We start from the raw sequence: 17,968 nt of genomic DNA, 5'->3' as shown, positions 1-17,968 counted from the left end.
TGTGTGTCTGTGTGTCTGTGTGTGTGCATATGTGTGTGAATTAAAAAGAGATCAGAAAGAGGCCATAAGGAGGTGTAAGTAATTAAGCTGTCCTGTTTGATAGGACTGCAGCCATTCATCATCCTGCAGCTTAATCACAGACGACGGCCAACTAATAAAACTGATAAGAGATCTGGGTGGCACCGAGATACCTTATCAGACATTTGGGTTTAATTAGTTACTTTGGTTTCCTTCTCTATAGCAGCTCATAGGATGAAACAGGGCAGATCTACCTGCAAAGGAACCCTTGTGCATTCATATTGAAGGTGATTATTTTCCATATAGTACAGCCATACATTAGACCAGGCCAGGGCAAAGGTCCGTGGCCCGCGACCTGATTCAATACAGCCCAAGGAATCATGCTCAGATCACATAAATAATTTGCGATAGTAAAGTTTTGAAAAATGTATTTGTTATTCAAATTAAAAGCCAAATGAATACTCGCCTTTGTGCAATGATTGTAGAACATTTATTTTGAAGGCATGTATAAATAATAACTGCACGAGGACAGACAGTGACTGACAAGCTGACACACTTCACAGTTACAAATAGTAGCTAGCTAAAATTGCGCAACAATGAGTTTTTCGAAGATTTCAAAGAAATGGAAAGTAGACAATGAATGTAGGGTGTTCCAGCAAGAGCGGACATATATCTTTATTGAGGTATCAGGGAAAGCTGTGTGCTTTGTGTGCAAAGAGAGCATTGCTGTCAGGGAATAGACAATCATGGACTATAAAAGGAAAACCAGCCACGTCGCCAAGACCGACGTCTTGCGTCCGGACAGGCTAAACACATTCTTCACACGCTTTGAGGATAACACAGTGCCACTGACGCGGCCCGCTACCAAGGACTGTTGCTCTCCTTCTCCGTGGCTGACGTGAGTAAAACATTTAAATGTGTTAACCCTCGCAAGGCTGCCGGCCCAGACGGCATCCCAAGCCACATCCTCAGAGCATGCGCAGACCAGCTGGCTGGTGTGTTGACGGGCATATTCAATCTCTCCCTATCCCTGTCTGCTGTCCCCACATGCTTCAAGATGGCCACCATTGTTCCTGTACCCAAGAAGGCAAAGGAACTTAATGACTATTGCACCGTAGCACTCACTCTGTCATCATGAAGTGCTTTGAGAGACTAGTCAAGGATCATACCCTTACCTGCCACCCTAGACCCACTTCAATTTGCTTACCGCCCCCAATAGATTCACAGACGATGCAATTGCCATCACTCTGCACACTGCCCTATCCCATCTGGACAAGAAGAATACCCATGTAAGAATGCTGTTTATTGACTAACACCATAGTACCCTCCAAGCTCATCATTAAGCTCGAGGCCCTGGGTCTGAACCCTGCCCTGTGCAACTGGGTAATGGACTTCCTGACGGGCCGCCCACAGGTGGTGAAGGTAGGAAACATCACCTCCACTTAGCTGATCCTCAAGACTGGGGCCCCACAAGGGTGTGTGCTCAGCTCCCTCCTGTATTCCCTGTTCACCCATGACTGAGTGGCCAAGCACGCCTCCAACTCAATCGTCAAGTTTGCAGATGACACAACAGTAGTAGGCTTGATTATCAACGATGACGAGACAGCCTACAGGGAGGAGGTGAGGGCTCTGGGAGTGTGGTACCTGGAAAACAACTCACTCAACATCAACAAAAGAAAGAAGATGATCGTGGACTTTAGGAAACAGCAGAGGGAGCACCCCCCTATCCACTTCAACGGGACCGCAGTGGAGAAGGTGGAAAGCTTCAAGTTCTTTGGCATACACATCACTGACAAACTGAAATCGTCCACCCACACAGACAGTGTGGTGAAGGCGCAACAGTGCCTCTTCAACCTCAGGAGGCTGAAGAAATTTGGCTTGGCCCTTAAAACCGTTAAGGGCATGTACAGTTGAAGTCGGAAGTTTACATACACCTTAGCCAAATACATTTAAACTCAGTTTTTTTCCTGACATTTAATCCTAGTAGAAATGACCTGTTATGTCAGGTAAAATCACCACTTTATTTTAAGAATGTGAAATGTCAGAATAAAAGTAGAGAGAATTATTTATTTCAGCTTTTGTTTCTTTCATCACATTCCCAGTGGGTCAGAAGTTTACATACACTCAATTAGGCCCCAAAACATCACTGCTCTAGGGGAGATCTGCATGGAGGAATGGGCCAAAATACCAGCAACAGTGTGTGAAAAACTTGTGAAGACTTACAGAAAACGTTTGACCTCTGTCATTGCCAACAACGGGTATATAACAAAGTATTGAGATAAACTTTTGTTATTGACCAAATACTTATTTTCCACCATAATTTGCAAAAAATAAAAAATAAAATTCTACAATGTGATTTTCTGGATGTTTTTCTCTCATTTTGTCTGTCATAGTTTAATTGCACCTATGATGAAAATTACAGGCCTCTCTCATCTTTTTAAGTAGTAGAACTTGCACAATTGGTGGCTGACTAAATACTTTTTGCCCCACTGTATGTATATAGTCTTAATTCATTCCTACTTAGATTTATGTATTTTGGGTATATGTTGCGTAATTTGTTAGATATTACTGCACTTTCGGAGCAAGCATTTCGCTACACCCGCAATAACATCTGCTAATCACGTGTATGTGACCAATAAAATTTGATATGTACTGTCCAACAAAATTGCTAAACATAGCAAGCCATTCACTGAGGGCGAATTCATTAAAGAATGTTTATTTGACTCTGCAGCAATACTTTGCCCTGACAAGAAAGAGCTGTTTGAAAATGTTTCCCTGTCAAGACGAACAGTGGCACGCTGTGTTGAGGACATCGCAGAGAATATGGAACAACAGTTCAATGACAAGGTAAAGGATTTCACCTATTTCTCCTTGGTCCTGGATGAGAGCAGTGATGCACGTGACACAGAGCAGTTGTTGATATTCTTACGAGGCATAACCCCAGACTTTGAAATTACAGAGGAGCTTGCTTCAGTGCAGTCAATGAAGAGCACAATCACAATATTTATTGGAGGAGGTTAATAAGTGTGTGGCAAAGCTGGGACTGAGTTTTGAAAAGTTCTCCAGTGTGACCACAGATGGGTGCCCAAACATGACAGGAAAAAACATTGGCCTTTTGAAAAGGATACAAGATCAAGTAGCTGAGCTGAACCCAAACCAACAATCTCACCCACCTTCCGACACTTCTACTGTGTTCCCTATCAGATATACATCGCTGCTGCGTGCTTTCAACAGTGAGTTCTCGTTGTTTTGAGGATTTCAAAGTGTTGGAAAATTACATGCTGTTGGTTTCCTCTCCTTTCACCTTCAATGTGGAAAACGCTCTCACTGAACTGCAACTTGAGCTTATCGATCTTCGGTCTGATGCAGTGATTAGAGAACTATTCAAAACAATGTCACTGACAAGGTTCTATGCATATCGCGATGAACAAAACTTTCCAAAGATTAGGAGTCATGCTCAGAAGATGATTGCACTGTTTAGGTCAACCTACGTATGTGAACAGACATTTTTAGTGATGAAATATAACAAGTCAAGGCACAGATCATCTCTTACTGACTCTCACCTCTCAGCAATCCTGAGCATAGCGACGTCAGAAACTATACCTGACTTCACTGCTCTAGTCAATACCCATCAGAGACTTCACTCCTCACACTGATTGAGTAGTTTAAATGTAATGTTGAGCTCTCCCTCTTTCTTGTGATTTTGTGCATACCCTTTAACAAGAGTTCTGTCCGTGGTGCTGAATGCACAGTGTACTTTTCCCTCCGTGTAGTTCATTGAATGTTTAATAATGAAAATACCTACCAAAAGGAGAACATGGATGTGGTTTGTTTCTGTGCATGTTAAAAAAGAAAAGTAAGCAGCATATCTGGATGGGATTTATAGTAGATATCTGTCAACGCAGTCATACACATGATGTATCATCCTATAATATGATGCTGGCCCGCGATGGCAAAATTATATTCTAATGTGGCCCTCCATGGAAAATAATTGCCCAGGCCTGCATTAGACTATGCTCAATGTATCTGGTGAATGGTGGTGACATACTGTAGGCCTACTTCAAGGTGCTGTGGCTACAGAAACAGTGTCCTTATCATTATAATATGTCCTTTGTGAGAGAAATACTTACAGTATTTCAATACAGTCAATGACATCTGACCTGCGGTCTATGGGGCTTTAGTCTAAAATCATCTTTGAAAACGATAGGCAAATCTTATGGACATTCTCCAGAAAGCACATATATTTTATGCATTCTTAAAAAATAAAATCTGTCAGGGCTTTGTGAGTATGTGTTGAGGTGGAGGAGTCAGAGGAGAACAGGCTTGTTTGGGCACCTGGGAGCCAGTGGTCCATGGACCTGCAGGTTAATCCTGGTCTACAGGTGAGCTCCTTCTCCACACACTAATGAGTAGCAATCTAGGTGCCTCCATGGCCTGGCGGCCCAGTGGTGGGGACGCTTGTGTTCTTGGCAGATAACAAGGATTTTAACACGCTTGGTTCTCAGCAATAACACTGCTCCTCCACGCTCTGAGACACTCTGATACGCAGTGCTACATCGACTCCCAGCTCCCGACACACCCAGGGGGATTGGCAGGGTTTCATCCCCATGACGTCGTGCAACGCTGTGAAGCGCTCCCCGGGGGTCACTACCCACTCTGCACCGCGCTGATACAGGTGAGGTGGATTCCATTAAGACTAAAGAGATAGGTGCACCGAGTGTCTTGCCTCATTCTCCTCCTCCACCTCGTTCCTGATTGTGCACAGAGTTCCAGATGAAAAGAGAAGAGCCTGTTCCTCTTAAGCCTCTCTGCTGGCTGGGTCTGAGAACACAAGCATCCCCACCACTGCCATGGGCACACCATTCATTGCTTTACAAGACCATTTGCTCCTAGAAAAACACCAACATGCAATGCCACTGTGATAAGGCTTCTCCCCCTTTTACTTGTTCCCACAGCCCTGAAAAATCTGTATATGACCTGGGAATCTATGATGTGGTGTGTATAGGTTCACTTGTGAGCCAAGGGTTTGTCCACCTCTTGGACATATTATGTTATGCACTAAATCCCTGTTCATACCTGGTGCTAACACGCATCCTGTGTCCGGATTGTGTCCACATTCTGATAGTGCCAACATTTTCAGACAGCTGCACACCACATTTACCACACGATTAACCACATGTTAATGCAAGGTGTAACCTGGACTCTCTGAACATGCACAACTCACCGCTGGAGTCAGAATCCATGTAGATGTGCAAACTAAAGGAAGGTGTGTGGATGTTGTAGGCGACTCAATAAAGGAAACATCATTTGACCAACTCTATGATCTATTGAAAACTGCAACTTGATTTTGAAAGTCTCAATATATGACAATAACATACAGGTTGAATAATGGAAAATACAGTAAAACATATGATGATGAGGAGACCCTTCTGAAAAACACTTATTGATTTGTGTCTACTAAATTTGCTGGAAGATACACAAATGTAAAGGATGATTAGAATGGTGGCATGATCTAATTTGTTTACTATGGCAAGCAAGTAACCCGATTCTATAGTAATCGCATTCACACACATTTTTTCCCCCCACCTGTCAATCAAAATCTGTAACAACAATTTGACAAATTATGAGAGATGTGTCAAAAGAAAGCAGGAATAGAATGGGAGTCTCTCTTTAATATCTCTAACAAAGCTTTGTTCCATTGCTATAGACTTACAAAGAAAGCATGGTCGTAATCGTGCATACAACGTGCATGCTGCTGTTGCTGGGACCAAATGCAGGCTATACAAAAAGCAAAAGCTCTTACCTGTCCAATGAATCTCTCTTCTGAACGAATTCAAATCCGACAGGTTACACAGATTAGGTCAGGCACTTCATATCCTTGGTGATACTTTCAATAAATATCGTGTTATTGTGCAGAATAAACCATTCGTGGATACTGATGGTGGAGGAAGGAAGGACAGGGGATGAGAGTGAATGAAGTTTTCGCGCCTCGCAGCTGCGGCGCGCATGAGTAACTGTCCTCGGTGCTGAAAAACACTCGGAGGAGCGCGCGGATTCCTTGAGATTCTATCCCCTGGTTAAAAAGTCTACCCACCTTTTTACACACCTCTGGTACTAATTTAACATTATACTCACTTGAGTCCCTTCAGATTACTAACTGCGCGTCCACACCTCATAACTCAGCTGTGCAACAAATCTTATTTGATAACAAATGAGTCAAGTGTTATCAATGAGCCTGGTAGAAAGGATGAGTCGAGGAATGAAACATATCTGATCCCGGGTGCATGATATTTTAAGGAGTCAACTCATGATTTCTTTACCATGCATAATTTTACATTTTTAAAACGGTCACACGAGTCCATAGGCTATCATGTGAACTGAACTGTCATATTGACAGCCACAACAGAATTCAACAGACACGAACGCCTGTGGATGATAGCGATTTCTGAATAGGTGTGTCTGTGGGCTATCAAGCCTGCACGTTGTGAACGACCACCCTGACAATCAATACAGATGCTATTGATTAATTTAAATCGGCGCAATAAGAAACGGTTCGTTGTCTCTCAAAAGTTTAGATTAGGTCTAACTGTTATCATGTATAGCCTAATAATAGCATATTACAAATTCATTGTGATATTAGGCTAGTATTAATACAATAAGAATAATTAGAATACAGATTATGTTATCCTAGTAGCTTTTTGCATTCTGTTTTCGAGAGCTGTTGATTAGGATGCGCTGAGCATGTAAATGTGGAGAAGCTCAGGGAATCGTCTTGATTTTGTTTAACCGAACAAGCAAAACTCATAACAGCAGCTGTTCGGAGACCGCTTAGCTGCATCGATAGATTTCTATTTACAGTCCACGCACAAGTTCTGACATGGGAGTGGAGACGAGGGAGAGCGCGAGGTGGCTCCCAGGTGGTAACCCTGCGCTCACGGGATATGGACTCTCGAGATCACCAAATGGTGTGTTGTGACCTCTAACCTTCTTCTTCCAAAACCACATTCACACAGTCAGGGAGGGGCTATCGACTGGTTTTGTATGCGACTTCACCCATCTTCATACATCCACTGGAATAATATGAATTATAATTGACATCATAGGAAAGGCCATGTCTCCATGACCTCAAAGCTCTCAAATGTGGGCTAACCCATGTGGGTTTCACAATTAATTAAATCAGTTGTCAATGCATTGTAGGCCTTATGCAGCTACTCTTCTAATTTGACTGTGGATAACTGGTGGAGTGCCAGATTAAACAATTGTGATTACATATAGCAGACATTCTGTATATCTGTCAGCCATGACAGTGTCGATCAATTACTCTTCGAATTGAAAATACAGACCTGTATGTGGTATAGGCTACATTTGAATTAGATTCATCAGACAGATAATGACTAAGACGAAAGGGTCAATCTGTGATACAAACATAAAAAAGTGGTCACTGCCGCTGCTTGGTAAACAACATCACACATATCTCTATAGACCACAAAGTGGATGCCCAGAGACCAGGGGATGACTACCTACTTGAGTTTAAAATGTAAATATCCCACACTCCAACATCACGAAAACGACATAATAGTAAACCCTCAGTCGGGGCTTTTAGCCTGCCTATCTGGCATATTTAACCTCTGAAATTGAACAAAATATTATAAATGAGTCTCAGATGTTTGGTGATTACATGCATGCTTAAAGCGCCAATCCATGTAGAAGCAAATCCACATTGATGCACCAAGTGATTGGAGCGGGACTGGACTCTAAATGTGGCCCATAAAGGATGGAAAGCGAAGTGATTGAAACAAAGCCCAGTAATATAAAAGCGATGAGTGTGATAGAGAATTCACGGCACGGTTTCTTAATGATTATATTCTCTTGGGATGGAATTCAATTATTGATTTCAGAATTGCACACCACACTTTAAGAAATGCTGTGCACGTCCTGGATGAAGGGATTTGACAGTGTGGAGCCCTCCCCGGCAGACCACCAGCCATACACATACCCCATCCCCACACATACAACATTGACAACATTGGCAGTACAGAACAGCGTCTCTCAACCATTTCTGTAACAGTTACTGGCGAGACATGGTCCTCCTCATTTTTAATAACCAGCTCATGTTTAAAACATATACAATATGTAAAAACACCACTGGAGATACATCTCACCACTATAACTGTGGCTTTGCTCTAGCCATTTAGTTTGACTCCCGGTTGTGCTGTCTGTCTGTCTGTCTGTCTGTCTGAGCATCTTCTTCGCTGTAATCTGTGCTTCTTGTTCTCTGTATAACATTTCCCCCTGGTGTCAATGGTGCCACTAACCTTTACAGTTGGTGGGACCAGCCCATGACTTGGTCGGACCAAAATCATCATAAAGTCATTCATAGTGCTTTATTATTAATTATAATAAATAGACTACTCAGCTATTCAAGAAATAAGTTGTTTCATCTAACACGTCCAAGCAAGAATGCATGATAAAATATATTTTAATGTGCAGTCAGCAACCTAGTCCAGTAAATATGAATTTTGGTTTGACAATAAGACCATAGACTCCAGAATTTCCAGATTTTATTTTTTGATACATGTCATATATCTTTATGTGCACTAACTAATATAATAGGCACATTCATTTGGGGTTCAACACCTGAGGATGTGGAAACTCAAAACACATGAACTAGATTGCTAACTCTAAATATAATTCCCAATGCTAGTAGCCATGTATTCATCCAACAGTAAATGTATTGTCCTAAAAAAAACTTAGCAGTTGTAGGCTACTTGTCACACCCTGATCTGTTTTACCTGTCCTTATGATTGTCTCCACCCCCTCCAGGTGTCACTTATTTTCCCCAGTGTATTTATCCCTGTGTTTCCTGTCTCTCTGTGCCTTTTTGTCTTGTATGTTTCCAAGTCAACCAGCGGTTTTCCCGTTCGCCTGCTTTTTGCGTTTCTCCTTTTTCTAGTCCTCCCAGTTTTGACCCTTGCCTGTTTCTGTACTTTGTTTCTGTACCCGCCTGCCTGACCATTCTGCCTGCCTTGACAACGAGCCTGTCTGCCACTCTGTACCTCCTGGACTCTGATCTGGTTTAGACCTTTCTGCCTGTCCATGACCATTCTCTTGCCTACCCCTTTGGATTAATAAACATTGTAAGACTCCAACCATCTGCCTCCTGTGTCTGCATTTGGGTCTCGCCTTGATACTACTACTACTACCCATGAGACCTATGTCCTTGCAATGGCCGGTGCACTGCTCCATATTTCAAAGCCATCAAGCCATCCAATATCTTTGTAAAATAGTTGCTATTGAGATCAATAATGAGAGTTGAGAAATACAAATTATACCTACAGAGAGCGGAGACCCTCCTCTGTTCCACGGGGACAAGGGGACGAAGTTTCCAAAGCTGTGTCTTTCCCGCAATTTCATATGGACATGTTCAGAACACATTTTTCTGTTGAGCGCATGGGGGAAGAGTGGCTCGCTCATCACAGCAGCAGGCACAGGGCATACACTTTCATGCAGGAATCCTGAAGAGATTGCACTTTACTGTTTGACCAAATCATGGTTTTAGCCTCCTAAAAAAAGTTAAGGTAACAATGTTTATAGGCACCCTTTCTGTTTTTTGCTGATGCAGCTTTTGACTGTGAATGTGTGATCTCAGCTCAGCCTATTAGAAAACCGGTCCATCTTGGTAGGGGGGCTGGCAGTAATTGCCCCAAAATATTTACAAAAATATCTTAACAGGACCATGGGCTGCCGGCCAGATGGGCTAGACCTTAAAATGGTCTAGCCCATCTGGCATTCGCCCGTGATGGATACACTGTTGGACACACCCTGATTGAATGCATAGGTTAGCCTAATGATACAATAGTAGTTGAATGTGCAACAAGCGCTCACGCAGAATTAGAAGTTCATCCACATTCTCCAAACGCCAAATATTGAAGTTGCGCAAAAAGTCGAATTTTGAAGTGTTTTTGTTGCTGCTCTGTATCTTTCAATTTTTCCAAAAGCCACATTTAGAAATTAAAGGTTAAGTATTAAAGGTTAAGTATAGGCACTCATTCTGAATGGTTAAGGTAATGTCACGCTCGTCAAAGTGAGGAGACCAAAGCGCAGCGTGATGTGAATACATTATACTTTTAATAAAGACGGACACTAAACAAACTATACAAAATAACAAAACGAATGTGAAGCTATCATACAGACAATAACCCACGAAATACCCAAAGAAGATGGCTGCCTAAATATGGTTCCCAATCGGAGACAATGATAAACAGCTGCCTCTAATTGAGAACCAATCTAGGCAACCATAGACATACATAAACACCTAGATGGTAAACAACCCCATAAACCTACAAAACCCCTAGACAGGGAAAAACACATACATCACCCATGTCACACCCTGACCTAACCAAAATATATAAAGAAAACAAAGTATACTCAGGTCAGGGCGTGACAGGTAAGGGATAAGGTTTGGGTGTCCAGTGTCCACAACTGGGATCAAACACACAACCTTCTCTAGAGTCAAGGGTTAAGGTTTGGGATAGGTTTAACCCCTGCCCCCCCAAAAAAAGTGTCCACAACTGAGATTTAACACAAACTTCTGATCCAGAGTCATGGGATTACTAAAGCCTACTTGATGGTCGTGCTCACTGTTAGACCTAGTGGCTGGTTTTGAAGACATTTCCCGATGTTCTCAGGACATGGATAGACATCCAATTTCTACTTCAATCTTGAACACTTGGCTGGAATGTGACAACTGATTCTCTGTTAATGAGACAATCTATAGTGGTGATTGGCTAAGAATGTCTGCATCAAATTAAGTGTTTTAAAGAAATTAACAACAGTATTTATTTATGGATGTGTAAAAGCTCTATTAAATGCTCCGAGAAAGTTAGTCAGGCTTTCCACACAAAGCCGATATAACTAGCAGTAAACATCCATGACATTAGTCCCTCACCACAGACTCAGAGGGTCCTATAGATTAGTTAAAGTTAAAGTGAATGTTCCAATTTCATATAATCAGAGTGGAAAGGGGTTTTAAGTTTAGCCTTAACAGCTAATTAACTTCAGCAATTTAAGTGTTAAGTTGAAAACCCACTCAAAACAGAAGGCTTACTCTACATATCATAAAAGGCTAAAGGGACAAGAATTTCCCCATAGTCACCTTAGGTCTGGCCAATTCCTGATGTGCTGACGTGTAGCACTTTGCTGCCTCTTTCCTCAGAGAATGACCTAAGAAGCACTGACCACGTGGAGCTGTGAATTTAGACGTCCAAATATGGCTATGAACAGAGGCACTGGGATAATAGCTAAAACAATGAACACCTTCAGACCATGTTTTTACGTACAGTGGGGCAAAAAAGTATTTAGTCAGCCACCAATTGTGCAAGTTCTCCCACTTAAAAATATGAGAGAGGCCTGACATTTTCAGAAAAATCACATTGTAGGATTTTTAATGAATTTATTTGCAAATTATGGTGGAAAATAAGTATTTGGTCAATAACAAAAGTTTATCTCAATACTTTGTTATATACCCTTTGTTGGCAATGACAGAGGTAAAACATTTTCTGTAAGTCTTCACAAGGTTTTCACACACTGTTGCTGGTATTTTGGCCCATTCCTCCATGCAGATCTCCTCTAGAGCAGTGATGTTTTGGGGCTGTTGCTGGGCAACACAGACTTTCAACTCCCTCCAAAGATTTTCTATGGGATTGAGATCTGGAGACTGGCTAGGCCACTCCAGGACCTTGAAATGCTTCTTACGAAGCCACTCCTTCGTTGCCCGGGCGGTGTTTGTTTGGGATCATTGTCATGCTGAAAGACCTAGCCACGTTTCATCTTCAATGCCCTTGCTGATGGAAGGAGGTTTTCACTCAAAATCTCACGATACATGGCCCCATTCATTCTTTCCTTTACACGGATCAGTCGTCCTGGTCCCTTTGCAGAAAAACAGCCCCAAAGCATGATGTTTCCACCCCCATGCTTCATAGTAGGTATGGTGTTCTTTGGATACAACTTAGCATTCTTTGTCCTCCAAACACGACGAGTTAAGTTTTTACCAAAAAGTTAAATTTTGGTTTCATCTGACCATATGACATTCTCACAATCTTCTTCTGGATCATCCAAATACTCTCTAGCAAACTTCAGATGGGCCTGGACATGTACTGGCTTAAGCAGGGGGACACGTCTGGCACTGCAGGATGTGAGTCCCTGGTGGCGTAGTGTGTTACTGATGGTAGGCTTTGTTACTTTGGTCCCAGCTCTCTGCAGGTCATTCACTAGGTCCCCCCGTGTGGTTCTGAGATTTTTGCTCACCGTTCTTGTGATCATTTTGACCCCACGAGGTGAGATCTTGCGTGGAGCCCCAGATCGAGGGAGATTATCAGTGGTCTTGTATGTCTTCCATTTCCTAATAATTGCTCCCACAGTTGATTTCTTCAAACCAAGCTGCTTACCTATTGCAGATTCAGTCTTCCCAGCCTGGTGCAGCTCTACAATTTTGTTTCTGGTGTCCTTTGTCAGCTCTTTGGTCTTGGCCATAGTGGAGTTTGGAGTGTGACTGTTTGAGGTTGTGGAGAGGTGTCTTTTATACTGATAACAAGTTCAAACAGATGAAATTAATACAGGTAACGAGTGGAGGACAGAGGAGCCAGTTCTGTGAGTTACAGTTCTGTGAGAACCAGAAATCTTGCTTGTTTGTTATTGACCAAATACTTATTTTCCACCATAATTTGCAAATAAATTCATTAAAAATCCTACAATGTGATTTTCTGGATTTGTTTTCCCTCATTTTGTCTATCATAGTTGAAGTGGACCTATGATGAAAATTACAGGCCTCTATCATCTTTTTAAGTCTGAGAACTTGCACAATTGGTGGCTGACTAAATACTTTTTTGCTCCACTGTATATATGAGTACTTCTCTTCACACACAGATTGTGCATATGGATTTTCTCCTCTGTCCTAAACATCTATTCCTTCAAGAGATTGCTAAGACAAATTTCACCTTCACAAAGGGGTTGCATGGCGGTGCAAGTTTTATCGCAAATATATTATACTATTAGAGATGCCATTTATTCATACTCCCTCTTTCATTCAGTCTTTTGAAATCTATTCACCAAGCCTGTCTCTGAGCCTCCTTTAAAAAAAGAGGAAATGGTAGTCAATACAGGCCTCCAAGAAATTACAGAAAAGTGTGAATGGTCATGAAAGATGGTTGTATAAAAGAAAGTGTTAAGTTAATAGGTGCTTTGGGTCCATCTGTCTTCTTCAGAAAAGAGACAATGATAGAGACTTTCATCAATGAAAAAGCCACAAAGTCTGACATGGTGAGGTTGGACCCAGGTGCAGATAAGAGACCAGACAAGGAATCAGTGGTTAAGGATAAACATAATACTTTACTAAGAAACGGTAGGCGCAGGATCACAGTACACTTGAAAAAACAACAACCACTAAGTGTCAAACTCACTCAGGAAACGAACCCACAAGGTAAACAATTCAAGCTTCTGCAAAGAGAAATAGAAAAAACACCTCTTTTAAAGTGAAAATCATAATGAGTAATGGAACACACCTGAGTGTCATAATTGTCTCTAGGGTGGTCTCTCTGCAGCCCTCTGGTGACAGGTGGAACCATGAAACAGAGGATGAGTTTTCAGCGCTGTGGCGTGAGCAATAGGGATAGAAGAAAATAATTTCACTGTCTGAATACTACAGGAGTTTACCACATAACATGCATACAGTATTGCTTGTCTGTATAGATACAGAAAAAAGAAAATTGCATATGATCTTTTATTGCAGACAGAAAAACACCCATGGCATTGTACATTATCTCCATCACTCAAAGCCCAAGACGAGAGACCAAACAGAATAACATGTGACAACAGCAAATGGAGTGAGCCCAATGTCTAGATCATAGGATTATCATGCTATAAAGGATATTGTTATACCTAAAATAAGTGAAGAACTCAGTATATCCCTGTCAAAAAGTCAAAAAGTAAAGATTATATTGGTACACATGACAGACCAGAGTAGTTGAACAAGTTTCTACACCGGAAAAACCTAGGCCAAAGTAATAGAACAGATCTGATCATGATCATGATATGTAGGTAGATAAAATTACAAATCCTTCACAACTAAATGCATACAATTCCTTCATTTAATGGTTGTTCATCTTAATCGAGTGGTCACCAATCTTTTCTGAGTCAAGATCACTTTCGCAGTCAAAAAGAAAGCAGCAAACTACCGCTCAGATTTCTTTTTAAACATGACTTAAAAAATGTAACGTTAACCTAATAAAAACAGTTCTGTAGGAATGAGGTTTGTGCAGTAGGCCTAATACAGTGAACTGCCAATATTGTTCTTCTCAGACCATACAGTGGCTTGTGAAAGTATTCACCCCCCTTGGCATTTTTCCTATTTTGTTGCCTTACAACCTGGAATTAAAATAGATTTTTGTGGGGGTTTGTATCATTTGATTTACACAACATGCCTACCACTTTGAAGATGCAAAATATTTTTTATTGTGAAACAAACAAGAAATAAGATAAGAAACCAGAAAACATGAGCGTGCATAACTATCCCCCCTCCCCTACTGCCGCTCCAGCTCCTTCAAGTTGGATGGGTTCCGCTGGTGTACAGCAATCTTTAAGTCATACCACAGATTCTCAATTGGATTGAGGTTTGGGCTTTGACTAGGCCATTCCAAGACATTTAAATGTTTCCCCTTAAACAACTCGAGTGTTGCTTTAGCAGTAGGCTTAGGGTCATTGTCCTGCTGGAAGGTGAACCTCCATCCCAGTCTCAAATCTCTGGAAGAGTGAAACAGTTTTCCCTCAAGAATTTCCCTGTATTTAGCGCCATCCATCATTCCTTCAATTCTGACCAGTTTCCCAGTCCCTGCCGATGAAAAACATCCCCACAGCATGATGCTGCCACCACCATGCTTCACTTTGGGGATGGTGTTCTCAGGGTGATGAGAGGTGTTGGGTTTGTGCCAGACATATTGTTTTTCTTGATGGCCAAAAAGCTTAATTTTAGTCTCATCTGACCAGAGTACCTTCTTCTATATGTTTGGGGAGTCTCCCACATGCCTTTTGGCGAACATCAAATTGTTTGCTTTTTTTCTTTAAGCAATGGCTTTTTTTCTGGCCACTCTTCCATTAAGCCCGGCTCTGTGGAGTGTACGGCTTAAAGTGGACAGATACTCCCATCTCCGCTGTGGAGTTTTGCAGCTCCTTCAGGGTTATCTCTGGTTTCTTTGTTGCCTCCCTCATTAATGCCCTCCTTGCCTGGTCCGTGAGTTTTGGTGGGCGGCCCTCTCTTGGCAGGTTTGTTGTGGTGCCATATTCTTTCAATTTTTTAATCATGGATTTAATGGTGCTCTGTGGGATGTTCAAAGTTTCTGATATTTTTTTATAACCCAACCCTGATCTGTACTTCTCCACAACTTTGTCCCTGACCTGTTTGGAGAGCTCCTTGGTCTTCATGGTGCCACTTGCTTGGTGGTGTGCCTTGCTTAGTGGTGTTGCAGATTCTGGAGCCTTTCAGAACAGTTGTATATATACTGAGATTATGTGACAGATTATGTGACACTTAAATAAAGTCCACCTGTGTGCAATCTAACTAATTATGTGACTTCTAAAGGTAATTGGTTGCACCAGATCTTATTTAGGGGCTTCATAGCAAAGGGGGTGAATACATATACACACACCACTTTTCAGTTTATTTATTTTTTGAAACAAGTCATTTTTTAAATTTAATTTCACAAATTTGGAATATTTTGTATATGTCCATTACATGAAATCGGGAAACGGGAAAACGTCTTCCACCTGATGGCAAAAGTCGAGTCACACTGCATCTGCCTCATGCACAAACTCATGTTGTTCCTATGACCAGGGAAAGTGAAATACTCCTCCATATTAAAATAGACATGATGAGCTGCTGATAATAATAAAAACACAGGGCTATCGATACACTTGGCTACTCATTCATTGCAGCTGCATTGAGAATGGAAGCAGGGAGAAGCGTGTTTTATGTTTTGTAATAGCGTTGAATAAAAACAGTGTTGACAGTGCTGAATACAAACTTGGACATGACCTCACACATAAAAACATCAGCTATTTGCTGTATTATTTGACAGTCTCTCTATGGTCATTGTTTTAAATTATATGAAATCTCATGTAGGCTAGTATAAAACTACTGTGGCCGGGGTCCTGGAAGCTGTAGGTACATGATTTGAGCTATCCGATTGGTCAGTCAGTAAGCAGTTAGTCTTTTCAGACAAATTAAATGGTTAAAAATGGGAACACTTCTCCTCCCCGGCACACAGGGCTTCTGAATCAAGTGTACCTACTGTACCACCAACAGCATAACACACACACAAAAAGGAGTGGCGGCCTTTGTCATAGCCTTTATCGTTGGCTTTTCAGTTAGGTGATCAACTAGGAATGCATCGATCGAGCGATTGGTGACCACTGTCTAAAACTATACTGTATTCGATTAAATACAGTATATTCAATTATTTATATTTATATATAAACAAATTATCTTACATCAAATGATTAAACATATTGGACACAATGTTATTAACATTTAAATACTTCAATCAAAAGACATTTTGACTTTCATCAGTCCCACAAGTATATTGTAACAATATTTTTGTCCCCTCAAAGAATGTATCACTTTCTACTGGTGAATGTATCATCTCCTACAACAGTTCTGTTTAATGTTGATCAACCCATCTTTGTTTTGTCATTATCACTCACAGACATTACAGTTTAACATACAGGAAAGTTCAAAAGGTCCAGAAATAGATGTCATGTCTGTCATGATAAATAGTATGGCTACAGATCCACCAACAAGTTGACATAAAAGACAAGATTAGCTGAAGAAATCTCACTCCCACCTTAAAAGGATCAAACCCGAGGAGTTTGCTCCATCCATCCCCTTCTACTCCTCTCCATCCCCTACGGGCTCCCTCTCCTCAGCTACAGCCTCTACTGGGGCTTCCCTTGATCCTTCCTTCACTGTGGGGCCTTCCTCCTCCCTCCCCAACTCTCTCTCCAGCTCCTCCACCATCTCTTCCACCAAGTCCAGTTCCTCAAAGGAAGAGCCGCTGCCCACTGACTCGCTGGAGCCCCTGTCCCCATGCCCCTTTTCACTTGGCTCCCTGTGCTCTCCACCCTGCCCCTGTTCGACCCCGTCCCCCTGGTCCCTGTGGGCCAGAGACGTCTCTGTGCTCTTTGACTGCGCCTGGCTGCTCAGCTTGCTGCTGACATCACTGTGGGACTCTGCACCTGCAACCACAGGAAGAGAGGTGTCAGGTGAAACAGCGAATAGATGTCAGTTCAAAACGGACCATCTTACTGAGCCAGAACTTACAATAATTGTAATTGTGGAGACGTCATGAACAAAGGTGTAAGGGCTGTATTCAATCTGTATGGCTGAAGCATTACAGATTGCGTGAAAGAAATGTAAAGGTCATTTCCAATTAACCCATACAGTGAACACAGTCTCCGCTAAACTTCTGTGATACGGATTGAATCGAGCCCTAAGTCCACACTCATTAACTGTTGTGTTTTGTGTCTTCCTATTTATTGTAATTGAAGACAAGTACACAAGAGGGACAGAGGGACAGAGAGACAGAGCGAGAGAGAGGGACAGAGAGACAGATAGAGAGAGAGAGAGAGAGAGAGAGAGAATGTTAAGGAGAAAGAGAGAGCAGACAGAGGCACAGAGTTGGTATCCTGGTTGGGATCTTTCCAGCTTCAAACTCGTGAATTACTTCAACAACTTTACAAAAGGGAAACAGACAAAATATAGAATTTGGGTAAGCAAGCTACAGTACAAGTACAAACTTTACCCTGTAAATTGAGACAAGCTGACTACATATATCACTCAACAGCTCATATAGAAGTTGACTAGCTCCATTACACACAGAGACTTCATTGGTGTCAATGCCAG

At 41.8% G+C, this 17,968-nt stretch overlaps 2 protein-coding genes across 2 annotated transcripts in view; both read right to left on the bottom strand.

Annotated features, from left to right (window-relative positions):
- Positions 1-6,444, bottom strand: part of LOC110528160 (metabotropic glutamate receptor 2-like) — an 85,169-nt gene extending 78,725 nt beyond the window's left edge. Inside the window, exon 1 of the mRNA XM_021609988.2 lies at positions 5,822-6,444. The gene's annotated coding sequence lies outside the window, so the exon portion shown is untranslated. The remainder of the gene's footprint in view (positions 1-5,821) is intronic.
- Positions 6,445-15,774: 9,330 nt separating this feature from the next.
- The window catches only part of LOC110528159 (testis-expressed protein 264), a 120,326-nt gene continuing 118,132 nt past the window's right edge, over positions 15,775-17,968 (bottom strand). Inside the window, exon 4 of the mRNA XM_021609987.2 lies at positions 15,775-17,301. Within this exon, the coding sequence (XP_021465662.2) occupies positions 16,955-17,301 (347 nt within the window). The 3' untranslated portion in view covers positions 15,775-16,954. The remainder of the gene's footprint in view (positions 17,302-17,968) is intronic.

The sequence above is a fragment of the Oncorhynchus mykiss genome, chromosome 7 (genome assembly GCF_013265735.2).
Source record: "Oncorhynchus mykiss isolate Arlee chromosome 7, USDA_OmykA_1.1, whole genome shotgun sequence".
Classification (NCBI taxonomy): Eukaryota; Metazoa; Chordata; class Actinopteri; order Salmoniformes; family Salmonidae; genus Oncorhynchus; species Oncorhynchus mykiss.
This window is presented reverse-complemented; position numbering and strand designations above follow the sequence as displayed.